The 18,651-nt window shown below is 41.1% G+C and overlaps 1 protein-coding gene across 2 annotated transcripts in view; it reads right to left on the reverse strand.

Moving 5' to 3' along the window:
* The window catches only part of RELN (reelin), a 305,081-nt gene that overhangs the window by 214,844 nt on the left and 71,586 nt on the right, over positions 1-18,651 (reverse strand). For both annotated transcript variants that reach the window (XM_030014298.1, XM_030014297.2), the window contains exon 3: positions 3,200-3,335. In XM_030014298.1, the coding sequence (XP_029870158.1) occupies positions 3,200-3,335 (136 nt within the window). The remainder of the gene's footprint in view (positions 1-3,199; positions 3,336-18,651) is intronic.

The following is an 18,651-nucleotide window of genomic DNA, read 5'->3' on the forward strand; positions in this document are numbered from 1 at the left end:
AGGTCAATATTATGTGCAGTTAATAAATGCTAGCCGTGCACTGGCCTGTGGGAGATTTGCCTAGTGGACTTTGTTCAGTTCCTTCCAAGAATTGTCCAGGGAGATGTATCAACACTGCAAAAATCACACACCAAAGCTAGTGCTAATTAATAACTTCATTATCCATCTCCACAGAGTTCAAAGACTAATGAGCTGATCTGAATCACAAACGTATTGGCAACAAACAGCGTAGGAAGCTCTTCCCTATATTGCAGCGTTGTCAGAGTCTATAAATTCAGGTACCTTTTGTAAATATTTTTAATTTATATTAAATTAAACTTTAATTAAAATTAATTTATTTTAAATTTAAACTAGACTGGTAGTTAGTCTCAAGTGTTAAAAAATCTTAAGTTAATTATTTGCTATAGAGGAGCAAATGAAGACGAAGAAGGTAGAGCCAACTCTGGAAATCCTGAAGTCAGAGAACTGGGTAAGGCAGGCAGACTAACACCACACCAAAAAAATAGCTTTGTTTACTCCAACCTGTGATTTAGCATGCAGGGGAAACACAGCTGAAGCAAGAAAGCATGGGCAGCTGAAATAAAAATGAGGAGGAGGATTAGAGGTAAAACATACTCCTCCTCCCTTCATTTCCTTCAAGGGATGATCACATTTACCCAGAAGTCCTGCAGCCAAGTGGGATCCTGGAGTAAACACTGACTTCAGAGAAGCTGAGCCTTTCCACTCTTGTCTGAATTTGTCCTACAGGACACCAAACTGATAAAAATGCATCGTTTTGCTCATCCTCAAAGACAAACGAGTACCACCCATGGAGTGTCCTTATACCATGGGGTGAGGCAGTCAGTAAAGCCACTGAGACTGATGGACACCCGGGCCAGGGACCCTGGGACAAGCTGCACTGCTGGACTCGTCAGTGCAGAATCAGACCTCTCAGCCCTGCCAGTTTCATGGACATCAAGGAAAGACAGTTTTGGTGTCTCTACACACGGACTGCTGACATACGTAGGTGTACATCCATGCTGCAAATTACATAGTCAAGAATAAATTCAGATTTCTGCTATGTATGTTCTGCACACTGCAGCATGGCTAAGGACTTTACTAACATAGTGCAAACAACACTATTTTTGAAGAGGTGCTAATGCTGAAGTGGTGCATTATGGCTTATACAAACAGGGAATTACAGGTTGGATTTCCAAAATTGTTTGGTGCCGACCTAACTCTGTTTCTACTGAAGTCCAATGACGAACCTTCCATTGATTTCAAGATAGGCAAGCACTCATTGCCTTAGAAAATGTCGCTTTAATTTCACTTAAATGGGAATCAGCAGTCATAGCAGTATTTGTATTTCTATAGAGCTATTTGTCAGCTCTTCTTCAACAATGACAAACATGAACAAAAATAACCAATTCAAAACCATGGGGAAAAAAAAAAATCACAGGAAAATTAATAACTGTTTATAAACTGACCTCAAAACTCGCAATGGAGGGTCACATCTCAGATAAATAAATACATTCACAGTCACTGTGCAAGCTAGGACCAACAATTATTTCTTGAATACCAGGAAAAACAAAAGTCCGAGAAAGAAAGGGAGTAAGCAAGAGTATGCAGAGAAAACGCACATCTCATATCTCATTTTTCTCAGGCAGCTCAAAGAACAAAATTTAGCTGCTACAACTTGATCAACAAAGGAAACTACTTTTAGAGAGGAATTAAAGGAAGGATAGAATTCACAGATTTTCCACAGAAAAAACATAGTTGACAGATTTCCTTGAGTTATATACAACTATTTTATGAGGCTAACTTTTCTGACACAGAATTTAAGTAAAACAGTGACAATATTTCCTCAAATATTTCATCAAATTTGTCTTTTGTCAAACAGTGAATGGGAATCTTAACTATTGTAAACAGCTTCTCTGGTACATTGTAGAAGTTAATGAGAAACAAATACATTCTCAGAAGTTAGTTACCACTCATCAAAACTAATTTTTTTTCCCAATTTACTGTTAGACGTTTAGAAGAAGAAGAGAGCTAGAAATAAAAATGTCTTGACATTGTCATTGCAGCTAATAAATAATGTACTGTAATAGCATAGGCAAAAAAAAATGCATTATGTAGGAAAAGGAAAATATCCATGACACAGATCAATCAATCAACCAACAGGTACTGTGTTCACCATCAGCAACTTATGTTCTCAAAAAAGCCAGTCACTTTTTACTTTTTACAACGTGTTAAACACTAAAACAACCTGATTTTGTGGGGCACTTACCTGCAAATTCCCAGTATAGATAGAAAGGGAATAATACTCAGAGGAAGATTTGTTTTGCCAAACAGGACAGTCACAGGAACACAGAAAACATCTCACACACTGAAATGTTGCAACTGTTTACTTATCTAATTAGGGAGCAGTCTGACATTTTTCCTACGAATGGGTGAAACTTGAAAAATTTTCTACTTTCAACTCCATTCTAGGTGTGTTTTCTCTCTCAAATCTGATCTAGCAAAATTTTGGGACAAATAATTAGAAATTACTTTAAGGTAAAACATAGTAATATATATTCTAATAATTCACGTTAAGCTGTGTATTTTGTTGGCACTTTATATGGTACTAAATCATCAAATGATGACTTCGGTCTTTAAAACAAATTACCAAAAAACCCTGTAAGAATAACCTCTTGTTTCTTTTCCAGGTTGTAAACTAGCTGAATTAAGTAGAAGATAAAAGCGTTTATTATAAGGAACAGTAAATACTTGAGTATGGCTACTCTTGAATACTTGTATTTTGTGTTGATGCTTACAATCTGAGTAATACATCTGTGTGATGTTCTAACTCTTATTAAATGCAACAGATAAAAAATTAAGTCAATGCAAACATGCTGTATACTTAAAAAAATCAATGATATGATTAATAACTAAGAGGAATCAATTTCTATTGAAAAGCTAGGCTTGATGCACTTGTACACCATTTCTCTGATGGCATGCTACATTACAAAACACTATCTCCTTCCAACAGGCTTTGAAATATAAAGTCCTAATGAGCACAGAAACTTTTCAGCTAGGAAGAACTCAGTATTCTTATTAAAATCTACACTTTGCAGGACTGACTCCTTAATCCATAAGGTCCTAGTGCAAGCAGGTTAGATCATTTCATTATCTCCAAAGTGACTGATTATCTTCTCATAGGCATTGCATGTATACGTACATGAAGTTGACACAGCCTGTCCCCGCAGGTGGAGCAATCCAAACAAAACTGAGGTTTGTAGTTGGGAGATGGCTCACATGTGATGCAACCACGCTGCACATAAACTGGTTTCCAAACTGGTGGTCAGACATAATTCCTATGAGAAAGACACAAGGGAGATAAACAGCAACATGTTAATGGCTCATTACAGGGTGCTAACAGACTGAGAAATACATCTGCTGTGTGTTTCATCATGGCAACACAGAGTGAAAAAAACAAACAAGAGTATACCACTGAGTAATTAGAATTAATGCCATTGAAAACACTGGAGCTGGCCTCTGCTTAAGCCAAGGCTGACTTTGTATTTACTACAAGGCTCCATGTATTTATTGCTGTTATTCTTCATGAGACCAATACCAGGGGAATTATTTGCACTTTTAAGGAGGTACTGGATCACAGCTGCTGTAAATCAATGTTATTCCATCACCTGATTTACACCTGTATTGGGTTTGTGTGGCAGGGTTTTGGTAGCAGGGAAGGGGCCGCAGGGACAGCAGTGAGAAGCTGCTGGAAGCTTCCCCGGCTCCGAGCGGGACCCGCCTCTGGCCCAGGCCGAGCCCGTCAGCGACGGCGGTATCGCCTCCGGGAGAGCGGATTTAAGAAGGGGAACCTGAAGCAGAGAGAGGAGTGGGATGGGAGAGGAGCCCCTCTGCGGGTACCGAGGTCAGGGAGGAAGGCGGGCAGGAGGGGCTGCCCCCGCAGCCCGCGGGGAGACCAGGCGGCAGGCTGTCCCCCCCGGCCCGCGGAGGGGAGCGGGGGAGCAGATGCCCACCTGCAGCCCGGGGAGAGAGGAGCCCACGCCGGAGCAGGGGGCGGATGCCCCCCAAGATGGCCGCGGCTCCGTGGGGAAGCCCGCGCTGGGGTCTGTGACTGAAGGTCGGCCCGCGGAAAGGACCCACGCTGGAGCAGTTTGTGAGGAACTGCAGCCCGTGGGAAGGAGTCACCTTGGAGAAGTTCACGGAGGACTGTGTCCCGTGGGAGGGACCCCGCGCTGGAGCAGGGAGGAGTGAGGAGTCCTCCCCTGAGGAGGACGGAGCGGCAGAGACAAGGTGTGAGGAACCGACCCCAACCCCCATTCCCCGTCCCCCTGCGCGGCTGCACAGAGGGGGAGGGAGAGAATTCGGGAGTGGAGTTGAGGCGGGAAGGAGGGAGGGCTGGGGGGAAAGTGTTCTGGTTTGGGTTTACTTCTCATTATCCTTGTTTTGATTTGATTTGTAGTAAATTAATTTGATTTTGCTTCTTCCCCAAGTTGAGCCTGTCTTTTGCCCGTGACCGCAAGTGGCGAGTGATCTCTCCATGTCCTTGTCTCAACCCACGAGCTTTTCTTTATATTTTCTCCTCGTCCCACCGCGGGAGGCGGGGGGGGGGGGGGGGGGGCGAGCGAGCGGCTGCGTGGTGCTTTGTTACCGGCGGGGCTTAAACCACCACAACACCCATTACAGATCTAAAAGAAAATAAAACCTGAAGGAAAAATGCCATGTTTTAATAAGCAAAATGAAGCTTTTAGAGAAAGGTGTTATCTTATAGTAGACAGGCACACCTATTTGGAAAAACAGAGGAGCTTTGGATTCATGAACTCCTCTTCTGTTGTGAAATAAAAGCAGCAACCTTCAGTAGTTTTACCAGTATACATGCCTTTGTTGTTTTGTTGGTTTTTTTTTTTTTCGAATCAGCCTCTAATACACGGATGAATGTAAATGTCATCTATTAATCCCTCCCTCTGGAATTCACTGCAGTTCATCACTAGACAAAAGAACTGTGTTTTTTAACAAAAAAACCCAGTATCAGATAGCAATCTTCTCCCCCTCAGAGCCCTTCTGTAGTTTCCTACAAATTAGTGCAAACTTGGTTGTTTGTTTAACACCCTTTGCCTTAAAGTAGGGCAATCTTACTTGAGTGGATTACTACACCTTTAATCCTAGTACATTAAATAGTAAATGTTGAAACTATTCTTTTGAATGCACTTATCGGAAGGAAATGCCTTGTTCCAGGTTACTTCAAATATTGAACCTTCAGTTCAGAAAATAGTGATGTGGGCTGAAACATTGCTAATAGGATAAAAAGGAAAAGCGAATGGTAGCAGGTACCTCTGGGCTCAACAAGGTCACTGTTAGCTGTTGGGTGGCTGTATCTCAGAAAGTTTATAGTGGCTGGTATTTCTTACATTGTTGCAATTCAAATGACAACGAAATAAAACCCATATCTGCCTCTCAGAATCCTCTACAGCTGTTTTTCATGGCAATTCTTCTGTAATGCGAACCCAGCAATTTCTCTTAACTCCTCACAGATCCAGAGGTGGAAGGAGTTTGCAAGCAAGAGATTTCCACTAAGGAGGCGGATGAATCCTTCCTAATGCAAACACGCTGCTCCACCTGGTGCCTCTCCAGGTACTGCCATGCTAGCAGCACCGTGCAGGGAGGGGGGCTGTCGCAAACCGTTTAGCATTTTATAGATCAAAAGCAACATCTGAAATCCCATTCAGGTACTGGTGAGCATCACAGACTATAGCTCAGGGTTATATATGTTATTTATCCTGAGGGCTATTAAATTCTAAACCAGCTTCAACTTGGGGGTGGGGGAAATGAAGCCACAGTGAGTTTAAGTAATCTATCCCAGGAATGACAGGAGGCAGCGGCTGATGGAAGTGATGCCTGTATCTTTTACAGACGACCACAACCTTCTCACCCGGGGTTTTTTAGTTAGTTCCCCACTGAAGCATACACATGAGGTTTTCCATCATTCACACAGTTACACCTTTCAGCTCAAATCTCCAAGCAGTGCTAAAGCCTCTTGGGTCATGATGGCCACAGAGAAGGCTCAGGCTCCCATAGGTGGAGCCTCTTTTCTGGAGAGCAGTAGTAAGGAAATCCAGGGAGATAGTATTTTACTGACTCTTGTTTATTGCAAGACACTAGATGCAGATCAGGTTTGGCCATCTCTTGCCATGCTGTACTGACATTTTAAGTCTTTGTTTGCTTTCCTTGGCTAATTGGGAGGGGTGGCATTAACATCCTCAAAGAAACCCACTTGACTGGTGCCCAGGCTCACTGCCCTGGTCTCACTGCTGAAGTCTACCCAGTCCGCCCTGCTGAGACAGATGTGTCCAAAAATATGCCCAGAGAGGCCTCTTGCAGGGTGAGTGGTGTTTAGGCAACTGCTTTGCTTTGCTGAGGGTGAAAGGTGGGAACTCTGCTGCTTTCCCAAAGTTGTGGGTCTTGTCCCTCTCTGAAGTTTGTGCTAAAGCCAGGGATGTGGGACGGGGTCTCTGGGACTGATGCGGAGCACCAGCTCTCATCTATCATCATCTCTGGCTGCACAACGGGAAACAGAGCGAGGTACAGAGTTTATCAGGTTAATTAAATAACAGATGCTGTTGGGGAGAAACAGGAACAGCCCTTCAGTTTGAAGAAATCCCCCCTTCTCCAGAGCCAGCCAAATACAAGGGAGGACAAAGACTGCCCTACCACATCCCCCAGCCGGGCGACAGACACATCAGCTTGGGAAATGTGACCGCTTCCCTCTTTGGCAGCAACTTGTGAGTTAATGAATTTCCTAGGTTTCAGGCAGTAGACTGCAAAAATGTGTCTAATACATCAAACACATACAACATCTGTGGAGAATTTCTTTTTCCTTTGATTTACAGTTTAAAAAAAGAACAACTTTGCAGTGACTAGAATAAATTCTAAACAATGAAAAAAACCAACTCATTCATTTTTTTGCAGAAAAAAGTCAATGAATTGCACTGAGAATATTCAAAATTCTATTTTTTCATTTTATCACAATTTTATCTTTATATTTTATTAATAATTTATTGTGATAATTTTTATAATAAAAACAACCAGTCCTCATCTGCTGGACCTTTACTGGGTACATCAACTCCATTTTGGAATTCAGAGCCTTCAGAACATTTCACAATAATTAAGTACTGAAATGTCAGTGAGTGACAAAGTGATATTAAAAAATGTTTTTGATGCTTAAACCCCAAAGTTCCCTACTGAAAAGGTAAACTTAAAAATCATAAAAATGGCACAAATGAAGCAATGCAGTTGATACCTAGAACTCCTCAAATTAAGGATAAAGAATGTTATTTCCCCCTCTTGCTTCCAGTCTTTTTGCAGTCCCCTGCTATGGAAGGCAACTCCTCCCTTCTCCTCCATCCCCTCTCCAACCTGGCAAGCTGCTTCCCAGACTGAATGTTTGCCCCATAACAAATCGAAGGACAAATATGAAACAGTGTTCTACTGCAAAAAATGAAATGAATACAAGACAAGCCTGATTATATAGCAGTTCTCAGAACAAAACTGTATCCTGTATGTACCTCAGACAGCTTCAGAGACAGAGCGTGCCTTCGTTTAAGGCACTTGGCTCAGGTCAACGTTGTTCTATAGGCATCCCCTCTCACGTCCGGTTGACCAGTGCAACTATATACGTTCAAGTCTAGTGTTTACAAAAGTAATAATCTTAAGGTAAAATTTTAAGATCTGTCTGTATAAAGCTCTATAAACACTTCTGCAAATAATCAAGTGTTTCCATGTGATTTACTGAATGCTGAAATGTTTGAAGGTTTGTGACAGCTGCACATCCACAGCTCTAAAACGTGCTACATGCAAAGATGCGGTTAACATCTCTCTGAACTCCTTTCCCCTTGTTTTTTACACTCATCATACTGACGTGTTTCAGACATCTGCACTTTCTAGATTCTCCATCCCCTAAAGTTTCTGAGGCTTTTGGACTCTCAGTATAATCATTCAAATCCTAGACATGCTTTGTACCTGCCAACAGCACTCCTAGGAGAGGAACTAGACATGCTCAGTCCCTCTCAAGATTTAACTCAGCAGCTGTTTTTATTGTGTAAACTTTTAAAAATGTGCTTAGCCCTACTCGATGCACCATCTACAGTCACTGAATCAAAGAACTTCTATGTGAAGAGGTAGATTTCAAGAGAAAGATTAAATACAAGAAATCTAAGGACAGAGAAAAATTATTGAATGGAAAATCTTAGGTAAGGTCGGATGACAAATACATAGCTTCAACCTTTACATGTGGAAAATTATTTTATTGATAATCAAAATCACTAATAGGGGTGTAGCAGCTAATGCAGGGAAATATTTTGCCTCTTTTATAAGGTGGCATACAGGAAGGTGAGTGACATGTGACGATGCTGGTTTAGGTGGTCCATAAATGGCCAAGTGCAAGTGCAGTTCCTGAACTCCTTATTACTTTCACTTTGTTGTGTTGCTTCTCCAAAAGGGAGAGCTATAGAGGATAGGAACTATTCTCCCAGCTGGGCCCCTGAAAGCTAAAAGATGATCTTTTCTACTGGCAGAGCTTGGGAAGCATCTAATGGTGCAGATAAATGCAGTAAGATTCACATCTTTGCTTTTTAAGTCTGAGAAATGTGTATCTGTAATTGTCCTGACTTACACATGGTAACTATGTAATGTTCCTTATTACAACATGACGTATCCTTTTTACGTATCCTCCTTAGAAAACAGTTTCCTAAACCAGAACTTTATACAAGGAGCTCATCTGCATGTCAAGGTCCTTGGTAAATCCTTCATCGAGGCTAAGTCTCAATAGACTTCCCAGCACTGAACCAGATGGTAAGTAGTCTACCATTTCCTATTTATTGTATGAATTGAGTATGATATTAAAGGAGAGGGTTAATGTTAAATACAGGTGTAAAATGAATAACCACATTTGGGTTTTGCTGCCTCTAAACTGATTACCTACACCATGCTTCCATTTTCAAAGTAATGCATGAGTGACAGCAAAATGCCAAACATGAAATATTGATGAAATACCAAGAAAATAGAGCTGTAAGTAACGAAATCACTCTAGGATCTTTGGGAAAGTAATCATTCCTGATTAGTAGATAATAAATTTAAGTCAGAAACAGACACCTTCAAATTAGATTTTGATTATGTAAAAATGAAGTACCTAGTCCTAGGAACACACTTTTCCCATAGAAAACAGAGCTGGGGACCTATGTTCTCCACCCAGGCTCTAGCAGCTCAAAGGGTGATCCATAAACCCACAAGCTAAGCACAGTTCTGCCTGGTGTTACGAAGCAGGGAGTGATGCAAACGGGACTGTGCCAGAATACACCTCCTGTGCTGAATTCCATGCTAAAGCAGCCAAACCAGAGCCTGCAGCTTGCTTCTTCCATGCAGCACCAGGGACTTGTTCTGAGAGGATATGTAGGACAATTCATTTTTTTCAAAATGGAGAGATGTTGGTAGCCACATTTTTTATAATAATCTATCACTTAAAGCAATCACTTTGGCAGAGAGCTTATGCCCATAGTCTCTTCTTCCCAGAAGCACATCCTCTCTATGAAGCTGAAGATTAAGTGTATATAGAGGTCCTCCCACTCTCCTGTTGCATATAAGACTGCACTAGTCAGATGCAAGAGTGCTGGGACAAGTGACATAGCTTGGTGGCTACTAACAAGGAGCCTGGCTTTTTAGTAAAGTCCCTGTAGAAGAGGTCTCCAGGACCACCGCAGAACTGGGGTTCTCCTGCAAGTGAAGGGAAAGCCATGTGTCTCTCCACATCATTTGAGGAGCAACAGAGGCTGTGGCACAGTTGGGCAGGTAGCTGGCAAGACATGAATTCACAGAAATCCAAGTGCAGGCCCTAAGGAAGTTTTTAGGCTAAAATCTATTCACTGAATATATGTAGACACCAAGTGCATTTTACAGCTGCTGGAGCTGCAGCTTTCAGACCACATTTTCGGAGCTAGGTACCTCCCTTTGTCCTAAGTCTTTTTGGATGTTTAAAGGACCTTTTTGATCCTTACTTTTAAACACATTTAAAATTAAATACGTGTTTTCCCTGAATGATATAGCAAGTGAAATAATGGTTTGTTTTTAGTTACTGGAAGAATATTTGAGCAACATCCTTAACCTGTTATGAACCCCTTTCAGGACTCCGAAATGTAATTCTTAAAATTCTGTGGAGAACTAGTGGTAGGAAGAAAACCAAGTTTTTTTCACAAATATATGTTTAAGAAATACATCAGTGGTCTGTGTTAAAAAGGACTGTTGGGAATAAAGAAATATCTGGAGCTGGTAATTATAATTTCTAAAACATGAACACAAATGTACAATTATGAGCTTATGCAGTTTCTACTCAAGCAAATAGACAGTTAAAGGCAACTGAATTACCCATGCAAGTTCCTTTCAAAGTGAGTAAAGGTGCAGAATCTGGCCCTAAGTGAACTGCACCCACCTAGCTAAAATATGCTGTTGCTGATTGATTTTTGGGGAATGATTTCATTCTGCTTCACAGGGAAAACACATCTCGTTTGATAGAATGTACCAGACTGCTAAAGCACTTGGTAGCCCTTGTGATCAATTAAGGGTCAGGATGGTTTGATAAATTATTAAATAGTATGAAGAAAGAAAAGACCAGCAACCATCAGATGCATTCTTCCACTGGCAATATATTACCTTTATCTTTCTTGAAGTCGTGTTTATTTCACTATTATTATTACTGCTTTGTTATTAAATAATAAACCCTTTCAGCATATGCCACATTGGGGAAAATACCATCCACAGGCTAATAAAGAACAGCAGAAAAAGAACGGTTAAGTGCATAACAACTTAATAAAGTCTGTCACTAAAATCCATAACTCCTTTTGTGGTCAGGAGCCAACTAGAGCCTGAATACAGCAATCTGATTCCTGTGGGGGTACCGCTGTGCTCAAGTGACTCAGACTTGAGACAAAAAGTATGGCTTTTATAACCTTTTGCTACATATATAAAATTTAAATGTGTTTTCTTTATAGTTCTGAAAACAACAATTTATTGCAAGTTCACATTTGAAATACATTCACAATTTGGGATCCAGGTATGAAGCAGATCAGGTTAGGTCATTTAGGTGCTAACAAGAGCAGTGTTTTACGTTCACATTTTTTGAATACTTACTGAAGTGAACAATTCACTAGAAACACAGGTTTGCAGGACTGAACCCCTAATGTACAGATTTACGAAAATTTGCACTGAAAGAGAGAATATTTTTTTGCTTAATCTCTCCTTTAATGTTCTACTTTTAAGGGATTGATCAAAACTTTTGAGCAGCCTTTTGTTAGAACCCACTTAGGGGTATAATTTCATCTCAGGGATTTATGAGTGCCAGTCTCATTAAACCTAACAGGAGTTACACATATGGAAATTGTGGTGCACGGGGAGGAGAATATCCCATTTCATTTGCATAATTCCCCAAGACACTGAATGAGCCCCTTGTGTAATGTGTGATATGGCTGCATGAGTCAGGGGAGTGGGGGTGGTGAGACCCTGGTCTGCAGCGTGTTGGTCGTTTTAGGGGTAGCCACTGTCGGGAAGGATGAGAGGACAGTTTAAAGCTGAAGTCTAAGTGCTCCATAGGGAGCAACAGGGTACTAAGTGCTCCAAAGCAAGTAGATTTAGTAACAGTAAACAGGGACCAGCAGTAACAGAAAATGCTAAAAAGCTACTGTGTTGCTGAAATGTAGAGGAAGAAAAAAATGTCCTTTCAAAGGCTTGAGCCAAAATCTATTTTAAATGTTTTCCTAACAGCCCCAGCATGTTTTATAATAGCGACTTTTATATTTTTCTTTATAGAAACCTGTTAGGCTGATACCTTCATTCTGTACTAGCTTTTCATAGGTCTATTTTAGCAATGTATTCCAGTCTACTGTCTTGCAGAAAACCAGCTGTCCCTGGTTTGCCCTCACTTTTTTTTTTTACTGTTATTGTATTTGGCTGGTGTCTCATCCATATGAGCAACTCTTATAAAACTTACCAAAAATACCGCATTGTTCTGAATCTTTCCACTTTGCAAACCTTAATATGTGTCCCAGGAGCCAAACATCAGACACACCGCTTGATAGGTCTTGAACCAGTGACAAATGTGACAAAGGACCACCCTGTTATCACACCAGACATCTGCTCCCACCAGACTCACTCTCAGGGCCAGCAGTAACCACATCATTCTCCTTACGGCAGTGACAATTCACCAAGGCAGTACTTGAGCCCCTGGAATTGCCCCGAATTTGCTTTGGTAGTGGTGAAACTGCAAACCAGCAGTCTTAACTGATAAAACCATGCTGACCTGCTCACTTAAACAGAGCCATGAACCAACAAAACCTCCCTGCTTACTGGCGCAAGAAACATCAAATGAAACGTTGCTGTGTAGCAACTGGAAAACAACTACACAGCCCAATAAAAATGTAAACTGCCCGACACTCTTCTGTAACAGACCTACATCCTGATTAGACCTATAATGCATCCTTTCCAAGGCAGTAGCTTCCAAACAAAATTTTTTTTAACTAATCTTCACCCCAGATTCTAGCTGTGCTGGTCTGAGTGGTTTGCATACTGACAACACCCCTTCTTTGGCTATACTGGCGTTGGTGACACATCCCAATATCCTGTTTGCTCTTCTGTAGCCTAGTATGACTAATTGGGATAATGGCTTCAAGGCTTTACCTAAAAACCCCTAAGTCTCTCTTTAATTTATTTTAAATGAACTTAATGGTTTCTGGCAGCAGTCTGCCTTGTAACGCATTTCCTCTATTTTGATCCGTTGCCCGCAGACATATTTTGCATTTGCCCACATTGCTGTCACTGCCTCAGTCGCTGAAGGACGCACTCAGTGCCTGGTATCTTCTTTGCACTTGCACTGTCCTTAATTACACTTTATATTTCTGTTATTGACATTACTGGTGAACTCTGATGTTTTAAAATTGATAATTTCCTCCAAAGCAAATTAAGTCAGTCAAACCAATCAATAAGGATAACTATATAATGAAACCAGAGGGACTTTCACGGAAATCTTTTTCCAGATGGAGTATTTATCATTTACAGACATCTCTTCTTGTTTTCAAGTGATGTTGTGATGCAAGTTATTCTGTCCTATTCCCCAATTTCTTATCTCAGATGATCTGAAACTCAACTTGAAGCCCTGTATTGTGTACAGAAGCCACAGTGTGTCCTCCACCAGTGCTGGCTGCAACATCTCCACAGAACTGGAGACAGGAGGCAGTTTCTATCCAGAGGAGCAGTGCTGGAGGTGGTCCAGGTCTCCTCATCCTCTCCCCACGGCTCGGCTTACATCAGCCTCCGTGATGCCCGCGTTCAGGTGAGTTGCGTAAAGTCTCCTACAGCTGCATGTCCCCTCACTGGGACACTGAAGTGACCTGTGGCGTGGCCAGTCCCAGAGCCTGTGGGAGATTTTGGGGGCAGGGGTGTCTCATAAAAGCCTTTCCTATTTGCTCAGGAAAGATTATGTGCAGGAGCTATGTGTCTGCGAGGGAAAAAACAGCTGTGGCAATGACAGAATATGGTTTTATCTTCATACATCTAAACATGGCCAACCACTACAACACATGCAATTTGTAAACACTAGTTACAGTGTCTGTAACACTGTTTTCAGCAGTGAAGACATTTGCATTTTTTCAGCAGTTGACACCAGTGACACAGAAGCACTGGTTTGCCTTTTTGAGTGTTGAGGAAAGAGTTAAAAAATCCTCAGGATTCATGAATATAAAAACTAGAACTGTAAGTAAAGCTGCTTATTGGGCACCATGGTCATTCTCAGCCTCTGCAAAGGGATGAAGGAAGCTGAGAAACCACCTAACAAATTGGTGGGAGAGGTAAGGGAGAAGTGGGGAAGGAAAAATGGGTTTGTGGGTTGAATGGAGGAATTTCAATTAAAATTCTCAATCTCCAGGAGTTCTTTTTTTGAAACTATGCTGAGATTCAATACCACTGGCTAAAACCCACCAGTATCTCTGCCTGGATCACATTAGTGGTGGAAGAAAGCACAGTCCTGTACACCGCCTGTATGCTCCACAGATGTTCTGATGTATCAAGGTAAAAACTGCTGGATTTACCTCCTCTGTAACCAGAAATCTATTACATTTACAGCTTTTACAGTGTAGGAGAACCAAACTCAGGATGCTCTGGCTGCAGGCTGGCAGTGGTGACAAGGCTTTAGGCCTGGGCTAAAGCATCGCCACGAGGATGAGCGTGTGCTCAGGCAGGTGATGTGTACCAACAGCGAGATGGGGAACGGGGGGAGCCTGGAGGTGACAGCCAGCGTGGCTGTGACAGCAGCCTGAGACCAGTGTCAGCCACCAGCACCCGACTGATCCCCGCCAGTGTGATACCTTGGCCATGCAGCATCACCTCGCTGTCACCAGGGAGGTGTATGGGGGGAACAGAGGCAGAAGTTTTGATATTCAGGTACTCTGTAAAGGTGGAGTTTGAAAATCAAAGTGTTTCCCTATTACACACTTCTCACACTTTCTTTCATCACCAAAGCAGAAATATCAGCTGTGATTTGCAGACTCTGTGGTATTTTTGGCAAAAAAAAAAAAAAAAAAAAATCCTTTTCTACAAACACCCAGACAGTTGCTTTAATTCTTTATGCATCTTTAGCATCTTTTTTATGATTATTACAGGACAAAACAGAAAACTGGAAGTTGTTCACTGCAGTCTGGCAGTTGTTCCCTTTCCCTTGTGACATGGACAATAGTTTACTTAAATACTGCAATGATCCCACTCTTTGCAACTTCATGCTGCATCTCCCCCACTAATCAGCAGCAGACTATAATGTTGAGAGTATTTCACTAAGCAGTTACTAAGAGAAGAACAACATGCCAAGCAGTCTGAATTTCTGCCCACTGAAAGCAGAATGGTACCAATGAAGAAGAAAACTCCTCAGTAAACACATTACAAGCTAACAAACATGAACAGCAGCAAAACTTTCAGGAAACAAAACCTAAATACAAAACTTTACACACCAAAAGAAGCAAGAATCACAGCCATCAAGCCCAGAGGGAGAGCAAATTATTTTACTCATTCATTTCCATATTACTACTTTTAACTCTAGTGAGAAAAAATCACTCACAAGAAAAAATCTGGTGCAGTGCCCCCCAGCCATATGGTATATATTGACATACATACCACAGACAGAAAATTGTAACACTGCACTTTTATTTCTATCTGACAACACATACTGTCAGTTGAGAGTCGCAAGAAAGCAGAGAAGAAAGTAATTCTGCATTTCATTCCTTTGCCTGAAGCTTACTTCTTCTAGACAAAACATTACCAATTCCAAATATGCAAGAGCACTTCCAGATCAGATACAAGAAAGGCAAATAAAAGCAAGCTACCAAGAACAGTAACCCTCTTGTAAAACATCAGTCATTGTAAACAGTAATTTTGGGGAAAAAGACTGCTGTTATTGAAGTCTTTGTCCTCGAAAGAGCACTTTATGACTAAATCTTAAAGGCTAATCTTATGCAGTCATTTCATGTTCAATATAGGATCTTAAAATATTGTCCTGGAAGAGCTGTAATGAACCTGCTGTTGGGTCAGTGCAGTGGCAGGGCTGAGCCATATTCCCCAGACCAGCACAGGCCACTCCGTGGACCTGGGTGAGCTGCAGCCCCCTCTGTGGTTGATGTCCTATGCACTTTTGGGGAAAAAACCCCAGAAAACAATATTCACATCCGAAGCCTAGTCAATGTTCATGTGATAGCAGCTAATGCCACACCATGTGTGAAAATTACATGTGCTACAGAAATAGGGTGCAGGGAGCCTCCACTACATGACCTCCAAACTGACCCATGGCTTTGCTGGAAAGAAAGCTTTATCCAGTGCTGTGGCAATATGAGGACAAAACCAAGCAAATGATCACCTGTAAAAGGTCTAAGTTGCATTTCAGGATCTGGGACAGAAGTGGGAAAAAATATTTGGGCTCGAGGCTGTTACATGCAGGGTGTGAGTGGGAGCAGAGCATCCTGAGTGCCCCTGCTGCTGCTGCAGGTCTTCGAACTAGATGCTTGAATTTAATCTTAAAACTTGCTTGATTCAGTTCCATGAATGAACACTTAGCTGAAAGCCTGCCTCTCCAAGCAAACGACCCCCACTGTGACTGTAGTAGGATAAATGTTCCAAGATTTTAATGCAGTTTTAAGAAGGTTTTAAAAAATACAGTAAGTCAAAGTAACACCCAAGGAACTTACACTAGGGAGCAGCAGTCCCATTAACATATAAAGATGAGGCTAAAAAAATGAAGATCAAAACATGGCTCTGCTTTTTGACCTGCTAATCTACCCCTAACAAGAAAAATATCTCAAAGAACTGCAGCCCCACAGCGAAGTTCCCCCCTTCGTTATTGTTTTGCAATATGATGAAATCAATAGGAAAGTGTGTGTGTCACAAAGGGAGAAATTTGAATTTCCATCTCTAGGTCTCTACATTTTTTCTTGTTCATGGCAGATTAGCAGTTCAGGAAGCAAGCAGGTTTCCTAATTTACATTAATCTCAGCCTTGCCATGTATGCTAACTCAGATGTTTTCTTGCTAGGACTTCCAGATACTTTGCAGTTGTAACTTTGCTGTCTCACACTCTCTGTAGTGTGAGCTGTAACATCAGCTCTCACAAGTATCAGTCCTTCTCCACAAGTCCACATTCTCTATTCTGATACTGATGCTTTTCTTGGAAGGCACCTATTAATTTATGAATGGAGCTAGTGCTTCTGAATCTTGTTCCCCATTGATAGAGAAACTAGTATATACGAAGATATTTCTGGTAAATAATACGCTGGCCAAATCTGAGTAGATTAGGGAGTTTCCAGCTGATCTACAAATACGGGCCAAACATCACCAGACAGTTTGATCTGGAAAAATGGGAGGAGCCTAAAGCTGGCTAACAACGTATTATGTAGTGCAGTGGCCTGGCCAAATCATCACTGAGGAAGGAGACCGTATTGAATAAACTGCTTCTTGGGTAGATTGAAGCCTACTTTCATACGAGTAGAATGCAAATGGCAACAGAGCCATTCTGGAGTGAGGCTGAAGACAGCACCCTGGTGGCCTCCTGGGGAAGCTGCTCCGTGCCTACAAGCGAGCAAAGACATGGAGGAGTGGGGAATGCCCCTGTGTCCCGCTTAACAAAAAAATATTCATGGCAGAACATTTGTGATCACTGTTTGTGGCTGTAATGAATTTGATATACTCCATGCTTATAACACTGCCTGGTCTTTATTTTGCAGTTTATCTCAATGAATCACCATACTTCACTTTGAAATAATTTCCATAATTAGTTTTCCACCTATTTTTCATGTAAATATTTTGAAATACCAGCAGTGCACAACTAGAGCTGCAGGTTGTCCTGGCAATATATCAAAAGCTCAAGGGCTGCCGATACTCTGCATATAGGTGTATATGGGATTTCTTTTGGAGATACATGCAGGTAATTATTACTTACACAGCTCTATGCAGTGTAGTACAGAGTACAGATAGCTCTTTGGAAAATACATCTAAGCTTAAAATAGATAGTCATATTTTGATAGCCATAGAGAAATAATAATAATGGAAAGACCAAAAACATGCAATATTATCTTCCAACTTTTGAATACTTCTTTTTTCCTGGTTCCTTCTTAAATGCTACATTTAAGAGATTTTTTTTTAAATAGTAAATAAAGGAAATAAAGCATTTTATCACATGCAAATACACAGACCCTCACACTGTGTGACCTAAGCCCAGATCTGTCTAACCCGTATCAGCAACTTATACCACTTGAACTATCCTACCATTAAGTTTGGCTATGCTGAAATCACTTCTCTGAATAATTAGACTCATGCGGGCATCTCCAAATTAGCTTTCAGCTGCTTAAGTCAGCTACTGATAAGAATATATAAAGTTGTAGAACTTTTATAAAAACTGAGTAAACACTCGAGCAGTTAGCCCCTGATGACTCCCACGGGTATGGTCCAGACCACTTGAACTTATACTTTAGATGCTTAATGAGCCAGTCCTCACACAGTAAATCATTATGCTCCTTTTATAAACAACATGGAGAGATAGGTGCCTGTGATGGTCTCCACAGAAAGCTACCTATAACTTATGTCCAATTCAGTTGCACAAAAATTTCAAGCATTGCTTGATAATAAGGATTATGGAGCACAAAAAATTAATATGTGCATCAAAAAGAGACTGTGATTCCCCTTAGCTAGCCCTACAATACAGCTATTTCCAAGAAAATGAAGGAAAGAAATCTTTTTGTTGCTAGCAGGCACCTTTTTTTTTGCACTATCAAAAAAAAGACTTGTTAGGGATCACAGTCTATGAGCCAAAACAAATTCCCGGTATTCTCTGCAGATGTGGCATTCAGAGATTTTGAATCTTTTTATAACTAATTCTACTCACTCTGTGCAAATGGCAATTTTCAGAGACATGTAATGTGCGTGGATTGTTTTAGGAGAATCATACCATTAATGATAGCTACCTCAGTAAATTTAATTTACTTTTGAAGTAGGAAAAAGTAAGAGTTACTGAAAGATTGTTTAAAGAAGACCATTAAGAACAGCAAAAAAAGGCTAAAGTGAAGAGAGGTCATGATAAATCTCTGAGTAG

This window comes from Aquila chrysaetos, chromosome 5 (assembly GCF_900496995.4).
Source record: "Aquila chrysaetos chrysaetos chromosome 5, bAquChr1.4, whole genome shotgun sequence".
Classification (NCBI taxonomy): Eukaryota; Metazoa; Chordata; class Aves; order Accipitriformes; family Accipitridae; genus Aquila; species Aquila chrysaetos.